At 34.9% G+C, this 20,005-nt stretch overlaps 1 protein-coding gene across 3 annotated transcripts in view; it reads right to left on the bottom strand.

The window, feature by feature from the left end:
• Nucleotides 1–19,645, bottom strand: part of ABCA10 (ATP binding cassette subfamily A member 10) — a 65,582-nt gene extending 45,937 nt beyond the window's left edge. The window contains exons 1-11 of one of the 3 annotated variants that reach the window (XM_032456984.1): nucleotides 19,164–19,645; nucleotides 17,705–17,812; nucleotides 16,350–16,554; nucleotides 14,148–14,312; nucleotides 13,694–13,797; nucleotides 11,932–12,158; nucleotides 7,122–7,263; nucleotides 6,700–6,885; nucleotides 5,586–5,733; nucleotides 1,896–2,064; nucleotides 560–618 (exon numbers count right to left, since the gene is read on the bottom strand). In XM_032456984.1, the coding sequence (XP_032312875.1) occupies nucleotides 560–618; nucleotides 1,896–2,064; nucleotides 5,586–5,733; nucleotides 6,700–6,885; nucleotides 7,122–7,263; nucleotides 11,932–12,158; nucleotides 13,694–13,797; nucleotides 14,148–14,312; nucleotides 16,350–16,554; nucleotides 17,705–17,800 (1,501 nt within the window). In that variant the 5' untranslated portion in view covers nucleotides 17,801–17,812; nucleotides 19,164–19,645. The remainder of the gene's footprint in view (nucleotides 1–559; nucleotides 619–1,895; nucleotides 2,065–5,585; nucleotides 5,734–6,699; nucleotides 6,886–7,121; nucleotides 7,264–11,931; nucleotides 12,159–13,693; nucleotides 13,798–14,147; nucleotides 14,313–16,349; nucleotides 16,555–17,704; nucleotides 17,813–19,163) is intronic. The other 2 variants (XM_032456983.1, XM_032456985.1) reach the window with 2 other exon arrangements.
• Between the last annotated feature and the right edge of the window lie 360 nt (nucleotides 19,646–20,005).

Genomic DNA, 20,005 nt, shown 5'->3' with positions numbered 1-20,005 from the left:
AGTCATTACTCTGTTTTGTATCATGGGAGTGTGGGCATGGTCTCAAGATAGGTCTGTTGGAAACAAGGACATGTCACAGGCATTTTTATACACGCATCCTTAGAACTTGACATGGTTTTCTCTAATATCTGAAAAATTATCTAACTTCATTGGGAAATAACAAAGAGTTTCATTAGCATCCCAGAAATTTTAAGAGATTCTCTGAAGACATAAAACATATGGAATCATATTGTGAGAGAATCAAAAATAAGGCAAACCAGAGCACAAAATAGATGATGAAAGTTCTATGAAAGTAAAAACAATCCAGTGACACTCCAAGCTCAGTTTGACAAATTCGTATCAAAGACTATAAACCAGCGTAAGTAATATAATACTATTTAAAATATTTTATATATAGAAAAATATGCATTATTAGTAACCATCCCTCATAGTAGAAACTTCTATTTTTTTTCTTTTTATCAATATTCATTCTCTGATTTTCCACTATGACTATTTGTATTTTCAGGAAAAAAAATTTTTTAAATTAAAAACATCAAAACTATGAAGTTTCTCTCTTTACCTTGCAATGCTTCTACTTTTTCAGGCTTTCCATTATATTCTTTTTTAACATTTCTGATTCTGCAAGAAGAATTAAGCAACTGTGAGGTAAATACAATTTCTAATAACACAGATTATGGTAACTGCCAACACTACAGTTCATGATTGAACCTAAACTTCACAATGGAGAAATTTAGTGTGAGTGCTAGGATGCTCAGTGGAAACACCAAGTGAGATGGAGAGTGGAAGTGGGACTGGTTTATAGGAGACTGGTAAGAGGCTCCATCTTAACGAGATCCAAGGAGGGCAACAGCAAAAGCCCACACCACCCCCAAAAGAGTTTTGCACAGACCTGCTTGGACTTTCATCAAGCTTGGCATTTCACATATTCCAGCTATTTCTCTAAGTTAACAAATGAAGGGGGAGCTACAATGGAAAGAAAAGAAGGAAAGGAAGAAGCAAGGGAGGGGAGAGGGGCTTTCCATCAGCCCTGCATCCTCCCTAGCAATTACTTAATTGTTCTTCCCTTCCACAAATATATCAAAATAAGAGTCTCTACTGTTTCCATTTCTTTATCTCCAACTTTAGACACATAGCTTGTAACTGTACCATGCCACTGAACCTATTCTCAACCAAGTCACCAGTGACATTCTAACCACCAAATCCAGTGGACACTTTTCAGTCTCTGTTTTGTAAACCTCATCACTGATTTGACAACTGCTCACTCTTTTCTTCTTGCAAGGCCCTCTCTATGTCCTTGGCTCTGTTCCCTTTTGGTTTCCACATTATTCCCTTAATTCTCCTTTTCAGCATACTTTCCGGGTTAAGCTGGATTCTATACTGACCAACTATTTTTTCTTATTCTCAAATCTTCGCCATACAGTATTACCCACTTTGATTCCTTCCACTCTCACCTAGATCTTCATTTTTAAATTTGTGTCTCTAGATCTTTCTTCAAAGTTTCAGAGTTATCTATTCAACTTCTACTATATACTTGCACATGAATGTGAAACCCATATGGATAAAGGACTAACACGTATCCAGTTCCTATTTTGTTACAGACATATCTGCTTAATTATCTCACTGATTCTTTAAATTACTCAAGAAGAAGACATTATTCTGTGGAATTATATTACACATTTCTTATAAGTGAAGAAAATGAGGCTTAGAGAGCACCAAGTTTAGCAAAAAGTCACAAAGCTACTAATTATGAAGAAGTCTTTTAGGATGATGGCAGAAATACCTGAAAGAAAAGGACTTTCAGAAACACTTTATCTGTAACATTTCACCTGTGGTTGTCCCTGTTGCAACTTAGTTTTTAGTGAAATGTGTACATAGTCACATGATGCATTAATTACCTGATGGCTTCTTTTCCGTGAAACTCTGGAGACACGGGTTCAAAAGAACCCTCAGAGGAATCCTCAGGATTCATTTCATTCTCAAAGACTTCATGATGAGTATTTTGATGTTGGGACCAAAACGAAGACTTTAGGAAAAACAACGGTGAATGCCGGTGGCCATCCTCATCTAGTTAATCAAGATGCAATTACATACTGAATCAATCATACTGCATCAATAAAGAATGACATATGTCTTCGTGTAGCTTGATACTGATTTTTTACACATTAATATTTTTTATTAATTTTTTCAAGTTTTACTGAGAAGTAATTGACATACATAACTATTAAGTTTAAGGCATACAGCATGATGGTTTGATCTACATATATTTTGAAATGCTTACTACAACAGGTTCAGCTACATCCACCATCTTCTATAGACACAATAAAAATAAAACAAAAATTTTCTCCTTGTGATGAGGACCCTTAGGATTTATTCTCTTAACAACATTTCTACATACCATAAAGCAATATTAACTACAGTCATCATGTTGTACATTATTTATACTATAACTGGAATTTTGTACCTTTTGATCACTTTCCTCCAATTTCCCCTCCTGCCCCTGTACACCTCTGGTAACTACAAGTCCGATCTCTTTTTCTACAAGTTGGGTGGAGTTTTTGTTTTATTTTTGCTTCTCAGATACCACATGTAAGTGAGATCACATTTGTCTTTGTTGATATCAATTTTGAATTTAAGTTATACTGGGAAATTTTGTTTACAATGTTAAAAATAAGGTATTACAGGGATGTTAAATTTAAGATAGTGTTTTGGCCTTTGATAAATTCTCAGCTCTGGTTCATAAAAATAAAAGTTTATCAAAGAAGATAAAGTTGCAGCTGTAGGAAATTGCATCAAGAACATTCTTACTCCCCAGATTTCCAAATACTTGAATACTTAAAAAGAGAAGTTGTGTTAAGTAGATTCCTGCCACAGTATATGAAGAAATATTATTTTGATAACATATAAAAATGAACATTGAAAATAATGAGCATATAAATCACTATAAATCAAAAGTCAACATTTTTCAAAGCTCTAAGAATAAAACAAAAGCAGAAAAATTAAGTTATTAAGAACAGAAATGTAGACATAAGGTTGGATGACTATTGTCATATAAGAAAAGGGTATGGAAAGGATGAAAATTAATTTAAGAGATCAGAAGTGGGACGCATGGGAAATATTAAAAATTCATTAGAAAAATGAAAGAAACATAAATCAAACTATTTCTGCCATGTTTTCATTTGTTTTATGTAGATTTTTTCCAACCATATTCAGACAATCCTTTAAGTTTTTAATAACTTCATAAAATTATACAAGGCTTTTTCATCAATAGTTTGTATTATTGCAAGGCAGAATGAGCTATATATGTATAATCAATTAAAATTCTTTGACATTTAAATACTTATATTTTAATGGCAAGAAATGAGACTAGAGCAACAATTAATAGAAGCTGTGGATCTAAAGAATCAAAGAAAGCAAAATGAGATGGTACTTTAATATATCCACAAAACATGAATTTACTAGTGACAAGAAGAGGAAATGTAATGGATTTTTTCAGAAACTATAGGGTAATTAAAATAAATAGAGTTTCCACGTGTAATATTATATTACAAACTGTCACTGCAAGCTAATATAATATAAGAGGATAAATCTGAGCAAATACTACCCCCAAAGAAGAGCTGAAGAGGAGGAAACACAACAGCAGAGAACCTGCAGAAATAAGAAAGTAAAAGGTGTTGGACACATGTAGAAAAATACAAGGGAAAAGTATAGCTAGAAAACAAGTGTCTTTGAAAAGGGAAATGAAAAGAATAGTGTGCTGTGGTTTTAGAGATAGAATATGAGAGAGCAGAAATGCTCAAAGGTGAAAAAAAGTTACATAGAGCCAGAGCAGAACTAGCCAGAAAGGGACATTACACTGTGAAAAAGCAAAGGGATAAGGGGGGGGGGCATTAAAATTGAGAAATAAATTCATTTTATTTTGATTTTGATTTCATTTGGAAAAGAAAAGCAAGCTAATTATGAACAAGTAGAGGACTTGATAATAAAAAGTGGAAGTGTTACCTATTAAAATATGAATCAAATTGTGAACGGACGTATTGTGGGAAAAATCTTTTTTAAGGTAGTAAACCAAAAATTTAGGAAAGAACGAATATATAATGTGGCACAGAGTTGTGACTGGGAAAAATTAACTCTGGAGTATAACTCTTATGTCTTCTTCTACGCATTAGAAAGAACTCTGATTTTACCTACTAGCTTCCTGGACCTGGGAGGCTAAAAGGGTAATGAACAAGGGGTAAAAGAGAAAAGAAGAAATTCCTAAAGGAGAAAGACAATGAGAAGAGAGAGAAGAGCCTGGCCCCAGTTTTGCTGGGGGACACTCTAAGATTTTAGAGAAAAGGAAGTTTTTACTGCCTTTGCCATAGGATGAGTGAATGAGAAAGTGAGTGTGTACACAAGGAGATGAGATCAGGGATTTTAATTTCCATTTTGCAGGTTTGAGAAATGTTAATAAAGTAAATATTTTCATTTATTCAGACACCATAGTGTTGAATTTTTGACTGTGACCTGTGCCAAGGCAAGGATACATGTTAACTTGTTTTTATATGGTTAATATGTTATATACTAATTTCTGGCTCAAAGAAGAAATTTCATTTAATTTTGAGAAACCATTTATTCACAAGACTAATTTTGTAAAATAATTTTGAAGGCAATTTGCTACATGCATAAGAAATTACTTACTTCAAAATGATATATTACGAAATTTTACAATAAAGTTATGTTAATGGAATGAATAAGAGACCTAGGGGACAAAAACCCCAAAATAAAAGTGTAATGGAAATAAAGAACATGAAACAAGTAAGTCTAGAAGGAAACTATAAATATTTTTAAGCAAAGTATCTGAATTAGAAAACATATAAAGGAAGATATCAGAATAAATTGGGTTTGAAAGGATAGAAACATTCAGATTCTGACATGTGAGAAAGAATGATGTATGAGTAAAATTTGTGAATTTTATATGGGCAAAGGGAATATAAATATATTAGTTCCTGGGATTATATGTGCAGACCACACAGGAATTTTATAATAGTTATTTAAAAGTTGTTTGTAGAGTTTATTAATTTATACAACACTATTTAAAGCATTCTTGTTAGGCTGATCTTTCCACAAAAAGGGAAGAGAAGAGGTCATTCATTAACTTTACATTGTGTTTTCTTCTTCATATCTTTAGATTCAGAATAACAATTTACTAGAGCCAAATATTAGCAAGAATTTCTTAATGAACCTTATCAGTGAGTTCAATTCAGCACTAAAAATTAGCATCATTTTCCAATAACTGTTTCAGTTGCTTCTTTCCCTCTCCCCAGCTGACACACACACACACCCTTTACCTTTATAAAAGATAAAAACCAACAGAAATGCAGGTTTTTTAAAATTAAAATGTCTTAACAAAATAATTTCCATTCAGACCATTAAATAGCCTGAGTTGAAACAGTGAGATGAAATGAGGAAAATTCTATTGCTTTGAATATTTTTCCTTTCTATGCAATCAGAAATGCTTTTTAAATGAAAAGTCAACAAAGAGTAAGGCATTACCTTAAAAGAAACAGAATTACTTTCAGCTCAACTTTAACCACACTATTACTTACCAGGCAAAACTCGTTCAAAATATAATGTTAGTATCAAATAGAGAAGAGTGTCAAATACCAAAATGAAGTACATCACTATCATTATGTGTGACTCTCCAGAAGGATCAGGAAAAACAACACCACTCAGGTTGTAATCCAGGTGTGAAATCTGAAATCAGAAACAACAAAATAAAAGTTAGATGAACCTATAAAAATAAAGTTTTTAATGGTGCTGCATAAGCAAATAAAATTCATATTCTAATATCCTTTTCCTGAAAAATGCACGGTGCAGTTGTTAGTAGCAGTGTTGCTTTTTACAGATAAAATTATTGTCACAAGGGTGAGAAATGCTCGATTAGAAAGTAAAACAGTTGAAGAACAGAAACTTAACTAATCAATTGATCCGAAGTTTTAAAGAAGGGGATTAGGAGAAGGGCAAGCTATCAAAAATAACATATTCTGGGAGGAGCAAGAGTGGGCAGTGAACTTGAAGGACATTTAAAGGAAATACAAAAATGCTAAGTATTAAGACGTTGCAGAAATGTTAGAACATTAAGTAAGTACGGACGACCCAAAGAGATTAACTTTAAGCATAATAAAGATAATTAAACACAGAAAGCTAATGAAGATAGTAGCTAACATTCACATAGCTTGTGTCAGGCACTGTTCTAGCATTACACATAAACAACAGCACAGTTAGTCCTCACAACTCCCCACAAGGTTGATTCTACTGACATCCTTATTTTGCAGGTGAGGAAAGTGAGGCCTTGGAAGTCAAATGACTTGCCCAAGGTCATCCGGCTATTAAGTGGCAGAGCTGAGCCTAATTCATGCCGTCTGGCCCTATTCACTACTCATAACCTCCACATTTTAATGCTTCTTTCAGTGGGGACATAAACCAGATATTTCTGGGTGGTCATATAACGTGCAATTATTTTTCTTACTTAAGTTTTCTAAGATTGTACAAATGATCTGTTTTGTTTATTACTCTGATAAGAAAAAATTTTATTTAGATTTTCAAAAGAAGAATTTCTTAAAATACAGGATAGTTGATCATTCAGTTTTACGAAGTACCAAACTCTTCAATAATTCTAAAAATCTAGTAAATGAAATCATGAAATGGTTGTGTTCTTACCTGAGCCATTCCAGCAGTAAAGGCAAAAGGGCTAAACAGACCTAAAGCCCACGCCAACGATAAAGGAAGCTGTCTGTACAGCACAAAGAACCCCAGACCTCCCCAAAACACAGTGAAGAGAAATCCAACCAAACTGGTAAGAAATGGTTTCTTTATCAACACGCTCAGGAGGAAAGCCAGGGCAATCTGAAGAAAGAAAGAAGAATTCCAATTGGTGTATATATATATATATATATTTTTGAGCATCTTGAATAGCAATATTCATCTATTTCTCACATTGTCAAAAAACTTTCTCAAAACATATAAAAACCAGGGTACAACATGAGTAGCCGCACCCTACCAATATCCTGAAGAAAAACTACTGTTTGCTCATACATCTGAGACCTGAAACAGGTTGAGAGATTTATGTTTTGCCAACTCACCAAAGACAGGCCATACAGGAAAAAAAGTGTGAATATCACCATGAAGCCAGGAATGACTATAATTTGGACAAATTTTATGACCAAACCAATTAAAATGGACATAATGAAGATGAAGCCAGCATACATTAATGCCCAGGAGAGCCTACGGTAGAAACAAAGGGTTAATTCAAAATTTACACTCAACACGTAAATGTTTGGAGAGGCAGTACGCAAAACAGTTCACAGTACACATTCCAGAAGCAAACATCCTAGAGTCAAATATAAAATTGTGGCTATGTGCACTCTAGCTCTGTGATCAGGGTCAAGTCTCTTATCTTTTCTCACCTCATCTGTAAAATGGGGTCAATCATGATAGCTATCTCATATGGCTGTTTTGAGGATTATGGAATAATGCACATGAAGACGTTAGCTTAGCAATTATTAAAATAATTATCCTTCAATTATAGACTAACTTTTAAAATTCATATAATTATATGCATACTGATTCTTTCAGTCAGATGACTATGTAAGTGTTAATGGAAAAATAATAATCTCACCTTTAAATTCCCTTACACTAAACTTCCTTATACAATTGTTCTGAGCATTTAACTGAAATCTCTCCAATTTAAGTAAAAAAGTAAAGTTTTCATTTTTTTCATCCTTAAATGGCTTTTGAGTCAGCCACTCAGGATATTGTTTTTTAAGAATCAGAATACAGCCATGCTGTTAAGAAGCACAAAGCTAAAATAAATCAAAAGGTGTCATGTGGTGAGGGGTGTACAACAGTGATCCTACATCATAGTAATCAAGGCTGGTTGTTTCTGAAAATCTGTGGAAATAGATAGAAAGTTATGTTTTAAACAGGACAATGCCTCTCATGTTAAAAAACTGACCTTCTATGAAAACACTGATAAAACTGCCAAGTACCCTCTGGATTTATATAGGGTTTTCAGCTTGAGTTATAACTTTGTACAGATAATACATTTGAAAGCCTTTTATATACTCTTGAGTAGTACATCAATCTAAGTTGTTATTACTATCACAAGTAAATAGCATTTTCTTGTGTACTTACAGTAAACTGAAAAGATCATAGTTTCCCTTACTCTCTCAAGTTCCCATTACTTAACTAGAAATTTTTAAAAAATCTTTTACAAATCCAAATACCTAATAATCTTATTCAGCTGACTTTTGAAGATAGAGTAAATCTTTCATCTATCAAAATATCTACTCCTAATAATTAAAGGTATTTTTGAAACAGCTGGCCATAGATGGACATAAGGAGAGTATGGAATATAAAGATTTGTGAAGAAAAGAACTGAGAAAAAAATGGACAACTTTCATGTTCAATGAATTTATAAGAACACCATATACTATATTTCAATGTTAAGTATAAAGGCATAAATCAAATCAAACACAGTTATTTTCTATAATCCACGCTTTTGTCATTTATACATTGCTGGTGGGAATAAAAATGAATGTCCACTCGGGAAAACACTTCAGTAGTTCCCTACAAAGCCAAATTACCATACAGCCCAACAATCATACGGCTGGGCATTTATCCCAGAGAAATGAAAACTTATGTTCATATCAATACCCGGATGCAAATGACAATAGCAGCTTTATTTGTAATACCTCAAAACTGGAAGTAACCCATGTCTCCTTCAAAGGTAGAAGGGTTAAACAAACTGACAGCTAGCCATATCACTGAAAAGTACTCAGCAATAAAAAGGAACAAATCATTGATAAATGCAACAACCTGGAGGAATTGCCAGGGAATTGTGCTGAGTGAAAAAAAATCAACCTCAAAGGGTTGGGTACTCCATGATTCCACCTACATAGCATTCTTGAAATACTGAAACTATAGAAATGATGAAGGAATACAGTGGTTACCAAGGGGTAGGGATAGGGGACAGGGAAGAAAGAGCTGAAGGTGGCTGTAATAACGCAACAGGGGAGACCCTCGTGGTGATGGAACTGCTCTATACCTTACGTGTCAATAACGTGGCTGTGATTACAACAGTTTTACAAGATGGTATCTTTAGGAGAAATTTGGTAAAAGGTACACAGAATCTCTCTATTTCTTACGATTGAATATGAATCTACTCAAAATAAAAATGTTTAATTAGAAAATATTGTCGTTACTTATAGCACTAAGACTAAATCATGTTTAAAAATAAGAAAGTATAACATGTACCTATCATTATAGATACAGAAAAATGATAAAAAAAAATTGGGCAGGATTGGAGAGAACATATGGAAAAAAGTACTTAAACTGTTTTCAGTTATTATATTGAAGTAATATTATTAGTGTCATTAGACTGTTATACGTATATTTCTGGATAAAACAAACGAATAATTAGGGATATTCTAATTTTAATTTTCCCTGTATCTCTCCTGGGGAACTAGAATTATCAGTGCATAAGGAAAAAGATACAGTTCTAATATGGAAGAGGCTAATTAAAAACCCTTTAGTACTACATTTGAATTGTAAGTATCGGCGTGAACTCATGAGACATCTTTAATGTGTGTATGTTATTCTATATATAAAATGCAGCATACACATTATTCTCTCGCTTTCTCTCCTGAAAAGGCTAGAAACAATGACCAATCCCATGGAAAAAATATTTCTAGCACACAATGGTCTTGAAATACTTTTTCTAACTGAAAGAAACTGGAGCACCTTGTCATACAAAATAGAAAGGAACCTATCAAAAACAAAACTCAGAAACCAACCTGAAGCAGCTCCCTTTGGCCAAAGATGGAACAACTGGAGTTGTAATAATAATAATAATAATAATAATAGTTATTATTATTATTATTATTATTATTATTATTATTATTATTATTACAGTGGATTGAAATCTATTAGACATGTTTAGATCCACGAATTCATAATGGCATTTGAAAAACTGGTCATCTTTCAAGAAATTTAGGGAAACAGTTAATTATCTTAAAAACTAATGAAGGGGGAGAATCAAGTAAAAAAATCTGTTTTTAATCATTGTTTAAATCATTTTTTCCTATTTCATCCTCTTCTTAAAAATTAGCCCCACTAGGAGCTGATCTTAATTCGTGTATATTTATATTTAAACTAAATTCTCTCAATCAAGATTCACAGAATTCAAAGTACCAGAATTTCATGAGAGAAATGTACAATTGGAAAGGGATTACTATAAATAATTTTCATGACCTATTCACTATGTTTTATAAAGAAATTACTCTCAAGATTCTTTAGGAGTTCTGCATTCTTAAACCTTATTTGGGTTAAATAGATTACAGCAAAATTTATGCTTGATCAGGAAGAAAGTGGAAGAAGGTAAACAGATAAGAATTTATAAGAAATATACCAGCTTTACCTTAATTTCTGGGATGCCTGCATCTGGGAAATCCTGGAAGTTAAACTGTCAAAACTTTTTAAGCATATGATTTTATTTTTTGAATCTCTATTCTTTGTCTTTCAAGAGAAAAAGGAGTAAAGAGCATATTTATACAAATGCTCTCTCCAATAACTAATGCAATGTTAACTAATTTTTAAAAATCTCTAGCCAGTGCAAACCCTGCTACCTTGGACAGTTCTATATGAGGAAAATTTCTGCTGTGTTTACCTCAATTTGGAACACTTAGAAAATTGAATGTAAATGTAATGACTATCTCAAAAACCCTAAAGACAATATGATATGCAATTCTATTGGCACAATTCACCACAGCTTTTTCTATCAAGGGGAAAATATCCCTTGTCACTAATTTTATTTTAGTGATATATTTGTTATGTAGCACAGTGTCTACAAGAATGGGGTTTTCTTGGGCAAACAGCTTAACTTTTCAGCACCTTAGTTGTTTTACCTGTAAAATGGGTTAACAGCACTATGAGCTGTGCGTGATCCTTGGAATACAGTAAATTCAATGTTTACCATTATTACCATTATTATTGTTTACTGGCTCAAAGTGTATGGGAAAAGAGACAACAGATAAATGGATAGAGATAATGGACAGAGAGAGACAGACAGATTCATTTTACTATGCATCTTAGAAGCATTGCGGACCATCTGTGCTAAGTAATTTAAACACATTGTCTCTTTTAATCCTCACCACCCAAAGAACATCTTTATTGACTAACCATATGAATTGGCTTCAATAAAATGTGGTAATTTAGTTTACTGTTTAAATTTTTCATCCCTTCTCCCACGCTTCACTTCCATGAAGGGAGTATAATTCCCTGTATTACTGATTTTGGGCTTGGCTATTTGACTTGTTTTGGCTTCGTGGTGGGCAGACTACACTTCTCTGTCCCTTGACTTGGGGTTTGTCCACATGATTTGCTGTGACTGGTGGGATCTGATCAGCTATGACATGAGCAGGAGCTTCAAATGTGCTTCTGCAGCGAACTGGTCCCCTTGTGCTTCTGTGACTGAAGGAGGAGAACATGCCCAGCAAGCCTGCTGAGCCAAGGAGGGTGGGTGACATGTGGGACAGACCTAAATGCAACTTGCATCCAAGCCCAGCCAGATCCATCCCGACTCCAGCCATACTACAGACAATTGAGAAAGAATAAATGATGGCTGTTGTGACCACTGGATTCTGGGGTGGTCTTCTATGCAGCATTTTTTCTGGCAATTGCTAACTGATACAGGCATTGTTTTTCTTCAACTCAGGGAAGCATAAGCACAATCCTTACTTACTTTCTACTGCTATTAAAATCTAATACAAGTAAGGTAATTAAAGTGAATGCATGCAAAAGCAACTCGTGACTGCAGCTAATTTCATTTATAACCTAATGAGTTTCTCTATTTATTAATGTGTGATGCATAGGTAAAGCAGCAACTTGACTTACCAGAATGCTGTCCCTCGGAGACCCATCACTGTCATCAGCTTCTTACATTTTTTTCTTTCCTCTGTAATGTTTAATGATGCAGTGTATACAAAAGGAGAGAAATAAACTACACAAATAAAAATAAACCATTTGTCTATATTTTTTCTCCTATAGATGAAAGGCAGTGTCCTCATATTTATTCCAGTAGCTGATGTCAATTCTTCCATCACAGAATGATTTGTTGTGACCTAAATTGGGATGTTAACAAACAGATGTATTATGTTAACTATAGAAGAAATATATAAAAAACCATACACCTTTTGTTTCTTTACAGTTTCCTATAGAAGTATTTACATATTTCTATCAGTTTAAAATACGGTGAACTAAGATAGGTAGATAGACAGACAGGCAGGCAGGCAGACAGGTAGTAGATAAGGCTGGATAAATGAACTATTCCCATAGTTCAGTCAAGAGATGATGATGGCCTGGACAGGCGCTAGTGGCAGCGTTGAAGAGAAGTACATAGATTTGAGCTTAGAATTAACAAGGCTGGATGAGAGATGGGATGTAACGGGTGAAGCAAAGGAAATGACTTCTACTAATTCCCCAGTTAGGTGGGTGGCTTTGGCGTTCGCTGAGATACGGGAAATTTTTAAAGTCTCAGTCACAGTTAAAGAAAAATACAAGCATACAAGTTTGAACTGCTTATGGGGCATCAAAGAAGAGTAGAGTCAGATACTTGGGACTAGAGTAGAGCAAACCTCATCTACCGCCTGCTTTTGTAACTAGTTTTACTGGAACAGTCGTGCACATTGGTTTACCGCTGCTTTCACATTAAAGCAGCAGAGCTGAGTAACTGCAACAGAGGAAGTTAGACCCCCAGAGCCCAGAACACTTGCTAACTCACTCTTCACCGGAAGAGTTTGCTGGTCAAAAAGCAGAAGCAGGGTTCCTGGAATTACCAGCATGTAAACTGTAATTAAGTTATGGAAATGGATGCCATCATTTAGGAAAAGTATACCGGATGGAGAAAGACGCCTAGGACAGACCCTTGTGGAACTACTGACTTGAAGACGTGGGAAGGTAAAGCTGGATGACACTGCGAGCAGCCTGAGAAGAAATGGCTAGAAATGTGAAGGAAAATCAAGAGAGTGCTATGATATTTAGTTAAAAGATCAAGTAAGACAAGGAAAGAAAAACGTCCCTTGTTAATTAACATGAGGACTGTTACTGACCTTAGAAAAATTCATCTTGGTGGTGTGGCGGGAATAGAAATTATATTAAGTTGAACCAAAGTGAAAGCAACCCTTTCAAGAAGTGGAGAATTAAGGGAAAGGAGCTAGAAGATTTGTTTGAGGAGAAAACATGGATGAGAGAAGGTCTTGATAATAAATGAAGAAATTAATAATTTTAAATATGAAAGGAAGTATCTAATTGGAAGGAGCTGAAGAAAGAGGACATGGAAGGGGTAAATCCACTGTGCAACTCTCCTGATAGTGTTGAAAGGGATAATGTTTTCAGCCTATGAACTAAGGAAGAACATTAGGATGACACCGAGAGAAAAGGGTGGGTACAGAGAGGAGCAGGTCTGTAGTCTCTAGGGTTTGTGTTGGGAAGTTGAGGGATATTCCCATCTGACAGCTTCTGTTTTCTCTGAGAATGAGAAAAATAAAAAGCAATATCTCCTAAGAGTGTAGGGCCAAGGTGCAGGAGGAGGTAGCGACTGAAAGTAAGGTCAAAAGTATAGAATATTTAAAATAGATCTTTGAAGTTAGGCACTTACTTCTATAATGGCAGCATTAATTGCGGTTTGAAAAGCCACAAACCCTTTCTTCCAGTACCTTGTCAAGGAACAATAAACTTCATCAGGCAGACCCCGACAGTGTTCTTTAAAGAGGAAGGAAGACATGCCCATCATTATGCAATGGAATCAATTAACGGCATTAAGAACATTAACTTTGGCTCTAAAGTTAAAATACCTAAATGTCAGCTCAAAGCCCATGATTACACAATCTAGAGAATTTTTTAAGCACTCTGCAAAGCTGGAAGAAAGAAGATTACTGAGTGACTGCCAAAATAACAAGACTTACACTGTAGTAAAGACTGATCATTGAATTCAGGAATAAAAAGTGTATTACTTCTTTTCTGGATTTTATGAATGTTCCTATCAGTCACTCCCAACAGGGGGTTGATGAAGTAGCAAAAAAAAAAACTGGAATCAATTCTCATGTAGTTACCTGAGTGTTCAAAGTGCTCTTTTATAATTGGGAATCTGTATCTCTGACTGAACTTCAGCTGATATGAGAAAGTATCACTGAACACAATTCCCACCACTTCAGAGCTGTGTTCTGGAGGCACTCTGTTCATGGCTTCTTCATCAGCAGTCCCAATGACTGTTCTTCCTGCCATGGGTGAAAAACATAATCAATCATAGAAACTTATTACTGAAGGATAGAAAACCAAGTTGCAATTGTTTAGATTTCCCATAAAATTACTGGTTATATACTATCCCAAATAGGCGCCTCTAAGTTAAGGCTGAAAGCCTTTTCTATTGTTTTAAGTTCAATGTAAACACATGAAAAGATGTGTATTATATATTCTTTACCCTGAACAACAGAGGTTTGAACGGCAGGGAGTCCACTTATATGCGGATTTTTTTTTCAATAGCAAATATTGCATTACTATGCTATCCAGGGATTGGCTGAATCCATGGATGTGGAACCACAGATACGGAGAAACCTCGGGAGCTGAGGGAACATAGATGCAGAGGGCTCACAATAAATTACACTCAAATTTTCGATTTTGTGCAGGATGGGCTCCCCTAGCCCTCCGCATTTATCAAGGGTCACCTGCAAATCAATCTGCAGCATATTTTTTAGTGTAATTCCCATTTTAGTAAAGGAAAAACAATTTATATGCCTATATTCATACAGAAACATATGTATAAATAAGTAATCACGTATATGCTTGTGTATATAGTATCTTAAAAAGATACAAGTTTAAATGGAAGCTATGATAGGGAAGGAAAGATGGCCAGGATAAAAGCAAAAGCTCTCTTTTCTGCTTCCTACAAGTTATATTGCTTAGCTTTTTTTTTTTTAAAGCTGGCTTTTACTTTGGTAATTAAAATAATTTAAAAATTAAAAATAAAAAATACTTAAAATAATCAATAGAAATGAGAATCTGGTGAGGCTTTTCCCTGCCATGATCATAAACTGATTTCCATTTTCTGAAAATAGTACTCCAGTAGAAATAAACTGCATGCAAAGATCAGAGTACAAAACTCTGAAGTAATGTTACAGTCCACCCAGATTCTCTGGAGTCAAGAATGCTAAGAATTAAACTCATAATATTTATGAATGAGTACATTTGCAGAAGTCACCCACTCAATCGGTTGTTAACAAGTCCACTAATGATGGAAGTTTTGAAAATTTCTGAAGTCCAATTTATGGCCTCCTTTTTGAATACTTTTTATACTTTCACGTATATTATGTTTTAAAATTTTTACTAATTTTAACACAGTGTTTAAATCTCATGCAGGATGATGGCTACATGAAGAAGAAGATACTCATGTTCACAGTGAAGCTGTATCCTTCAAAAATACTCGTCCTTCCAAACAGAGTAAGGCTGTGAAACTTTATGAGGACAAGGCTAATTTCACTGATTCTCCCTAAAGTTACACAAATACCGTGGAGGCCAGAACATGCCGAACAGCAGAGTTAGATGAACATGGAATGAGGCAGTGAGAGAGGAGCTGTGACCAAGACAGGCCGGCACAGGAGCTGGAACTGGGTGTTTCTGTAAGAGAAGGACAGACTCGGCAGGGTCGTGAGGCCCTAAGGGCTGAAAGCACCGGACAGCTTGCACTGCAGAGACTAGTCCCTGAGGCTTTTGTAAATATTTCTTCATTTAAAAAGAGATGAGGAAAGAAACCAAATGGATGATGCATGGAGAGCCAGACCCAGGTAGAATCAACACTGGTCAGGCAGAGCACGTGACCAATGCGGGTAAGTGAGGCAGGCAGAAATCAGAGCTTCAGAAGCTGCAGTGAAGAATCATGAAACCGGGCAAAGTGGCCAGGGGTAAAAAGTGGAACCATCTAGAATAGGGTCCAACATTTTATCCTACCCCAACTTTACTTTTTGGAGCAAACAACATACTCACAACGATAATGACCCACAATACCATGGGTTTCAAGGATGACAGGAAAGAAGGATGTGTTTTGTTTAAAAAGCCCCAATTAAATCTTTTTCACTTTGAAAGATACACTTACTTGTAGCTCCACACCAACCCCTCACCGCTTATGAAATAAGGATCCTTGCCCCAGTTGAGAACCACTGACCCACAAGCTGGGTAAAAAAAATCAATTTGCAGAACAAACTTCAAATTAAACATGCATAGGTTACATTACAATGAAACACTGCCATTGAACAACACACCTTTCATAAAAGCAGCCAAAGCCATCTTATCCATTATCCTCTGTGTCATGTTAGTGACTGGGGTATAGACCACCACTAGATCAGAGTCATTAAATTGATCCACACGTCCCAGAACATGAGGAGGCTGTTCATGAAAACGAATAGCTCTGAAGAATTCCGAAAATATGCACAAAGACAGCCCTAGAAGCAGTGCTTCTGTCCATTCCTCCAGCACACAAAAGAAAAATGAGTCAAATTATAATGTCGTCCAGGACAGTGAGAAACATTCAAACGCATCTTAAGACAGAAAGTATTGTCATTGAGCATAGTTTCATTTCACTCTCCCATTTTTTTTCTTTCCCAGTTACCATCCATCCTTTAAAGAAACCACCATTTCAAAAAAAAAAAAAAAAACAACTCTGACATAGTATCAAATATGTCCATTGATCTTGACCTAAGTAACACAGCACCCCTAATAGAAGGACCACTATGGATTATATGCCCTCATACTGATTTTTTATAAGTACATAGCATCACATGAGATATTCTTGTCAAAAGTGTTTAACCTGAAGTTAATCCCATTTTTAGATCTAACTTTCTGTTTCCAAGAAACATAGACAGTTAAGGAATGAGTTAAATGACAGAATGAAAAGTACAGAACATGGATGTTCAACAAGAGAACAGCTTTGGTCTCACTGGTTCCTGGACTGAACAAACCAACCTTGAGACGTGTGGGAAATTTTAGGAAATTGAATTTGAATATGAAATTAAATAACTATACGCAATTATTGCTAACTTTGTAAAGGGTATTAGTGGTTATAAAGGGGAATGTGTCCCTAATTTTTGTAGATGCTAGCTGAAATATTTAGCAGTCAAGTGTCATGTATTTTAAGAGAGGAGTTGAGGGGAGATAGAGATGAAGCAAAAATGGCAAGATATTAACTGCTGTCAAATCTGGATTGTGGGTGAATAGGACAGGATGCGAGTTCACTGGATCACTATGATTTACTCATTTAAAATCTATTTCATTTTGCCTGGCTTTTTCTTTTTTCCCTAATACTGAAGTTAGCCCAGGGTAAATCAGAATGACTCCACAAGATTCAAATGGATTAATTATTTGGAAAATGGCTAGTTCTACTCAAAAAAGTGTTAGTTAACTTTGTTTTTCAGGAGCTGAAATATGAGCCATTTAGTTAACTTCACCTTTTTCCATAAATATTATCCTATTCTGCAATATTTTCAAGATATTATATTGAGAACCCCAAATCAACTGGCCTGTAGAATTGATGAACATAAAAAAGCAATAAAAATGGCATAATATGAAGGGATGGATTTTCATTCACTAAACATGGAAAAATACATGTTGTGAACCATACCAATAAGCTCTCTTTTTTCATTCTCCATTTTTTAAGAAAATTCTTGTGCAGAAGGGCCTGAGTCTGTTGACACACACTCATCTCTTTTTTAATCATTTTGTCCTGTTCCTTGAGAAAGAAGACAAAGTAAATAGACAGCAATAACCAGATGAGAAAAAGACCCCCCACCAAAAAAATCCAGTTACAAGAAAAGCTTCTACACACTTTGAAAACAGTCCCAGATAAACTCACTGAATGCCTAACATTTGACATAAAAACATAGATTCAAAAGGTTTTTCTGCGGATAAAGTATTCCTGAAGGTAGAACACAGTGCCAGCTGGCCTTTCTCTGCAGGCGCTACGGTTGTGAAAGATGGGGGTTTGGTGTGGGAGGTCTTCTCCCTTTTGTCTCAAAAGTACATTCTTCTGCCAAATCCTGACATTAAAACAATCTAAAGTAAATCAGTGAATAAGATGTTAGTAATGTTCAGAATCCAAATCACACTTTATACCGTTTACTTAATTTTTTTTAAAGGTGTAATAGGAATAAAACCATCTCCAGTTTTCTGTCACTCAGAGATTTGACCATAAGCAGTCTATACTTTGAATGGCATGCTTTCACATGCTTATTTGATGACATTAAGGAAACCACTGAGTGAAAGAAAGTTGAGTAACATTTCAGTCATTCCTAGAATCCCAAAGAGCTCATTTCTCCTCTTCAAATTCATGAGTTCCCTTCTAGGAAGTAAGTATGTAAGACACATACAGATGAAAGCCAAAAACATTAGTTAGCTAGTGTGATGGAGTCACTGATGTGTGTAGAACATCCTGATGTGTAGCAGTGATCCTTCTGTGTTTTTAATTTAAAATTCTGAGATGATAATTTGGTATCACAGCTCTGATTATCTAAATTCACTCGAATAAATGATGTTATACACAAATTACAATGTTTGGAGAACTTGCTGGATTCCCTTTTTGGATAAAGGAAAAGGTAAAGTTACCAAATACCAAAATAATCTCTAAAATCCAACTTGAGAAAGATTCTAAGTGAAAATACCCATTTTTATGTTATGGCTATAGAGGTCTACGTGGAGAGCTCAGGAAGCAACCCACAAAGACATTTTAAAAGAAAAAGGAAACCACAGGGAGAAGCAACTTGTCCTAATGCCTCCACAGTCCCAAAAAGTAAAATTTTGCAAGTTCTCAAAAGGCCATCAAGGGAAGTGTAAATCTGACACACAAAAATAACAATATTTATACATACCTTGAGTCTATCTTCCATTTGACTATCACACCAAAATACTACGTTATTGAGTTTAAAATATTACATCACTCATTAGGTCTATAATATAAAACAATAATTTAGAAATATCAGAACAATACAATAATTTCAACAATGTTAGTCAAGATCCTTGGTACTATGTCTTTTGTGCCTTGATTATCTTATGCAGAGTGAAAGGTAAAAACAAATTTGACTTACTGTCAGGAAAGTAAGAGTGAAGAACTCAAAAGCACTCTTGACTCACTGGTCTCTTTCTGTCCAGAAGAACAGTTAACAATCCTTCAAGGACTTTTCCACAAATGCTTGCCTCTTGTAAATCTGTTTTCATTCAGTTGGTTTCTGAAAACAGGCCATGATGTCTGAGTAAAAAGCCTGCCAAACACATTCTTTTCTTGCTAATTTGTTTTTTTCCCATGTCTTTCTTCTTGTCCAGTTGCTTCACAGGGAGGGTGCAGCTATGGATGGTTGGCTAAGCTTGTCACGTGGTATTTGTTTATTGCTCTCTCTTTCTGGCATATGCAAAAAGTGATCAGAGTCAAAAAAGGAAGAAAGAAAAAAAAAAAAAACCTTGTCCTAAATAAGTCTATATTAACTTTGAATGATTCAATATTCAACAGCCACGCCAAAAAAAAAAAAAAAAGACAAAAAAGAAGTTGAACAGACAGAAGGAAAACGAGTCTCAAAAATCAGAACAATTTATGAGAAAACTTTACCAAAGACTTAACTGCACTTCAGTTAAAGGGTTCTTTGCACTGATTCCTGTGTGCCAGAAAAGTATGAGAAGGGTTTAAATGAATTATTTCATTGACACTCAAAGCAAACCTATGAAGTTGATACTGTATTTGTACACATTTTACAGATTTGGAAGGTGAGACTTAAAGGTGAAATTATTTGCGGATACTCAAAAAGAGGCAGAGTTAACAGGTTAACTCCAGAATGGTGTCTGGATTCCAGGCCCCCTCATTCTTAACTGCCACTGTGAAAATTACACTAATAAAAACAATGATACCTAATATCCATTTTAATAGTTTAATAGTTCA

This window comes from Camelus ferus, chromosome 16 (genome assembly GCF_009834535.1).
Source record: "Camelus ferus isolate YT-003-E chromosome 16, BCGSAC_Cfer_1.0, whole genome shotgun sequence".
Classification (NCBI taxonomy): Eukaryota; Metazoa; Chordata; class Mammalia; order Artiodactyla; family Camelidae; genus Camelus; species Camelus ferus.
Note: the sequence above shows the minus strand (reverse complement) of the source record. Positions and strands in the feature narration are given on the sequence as shown.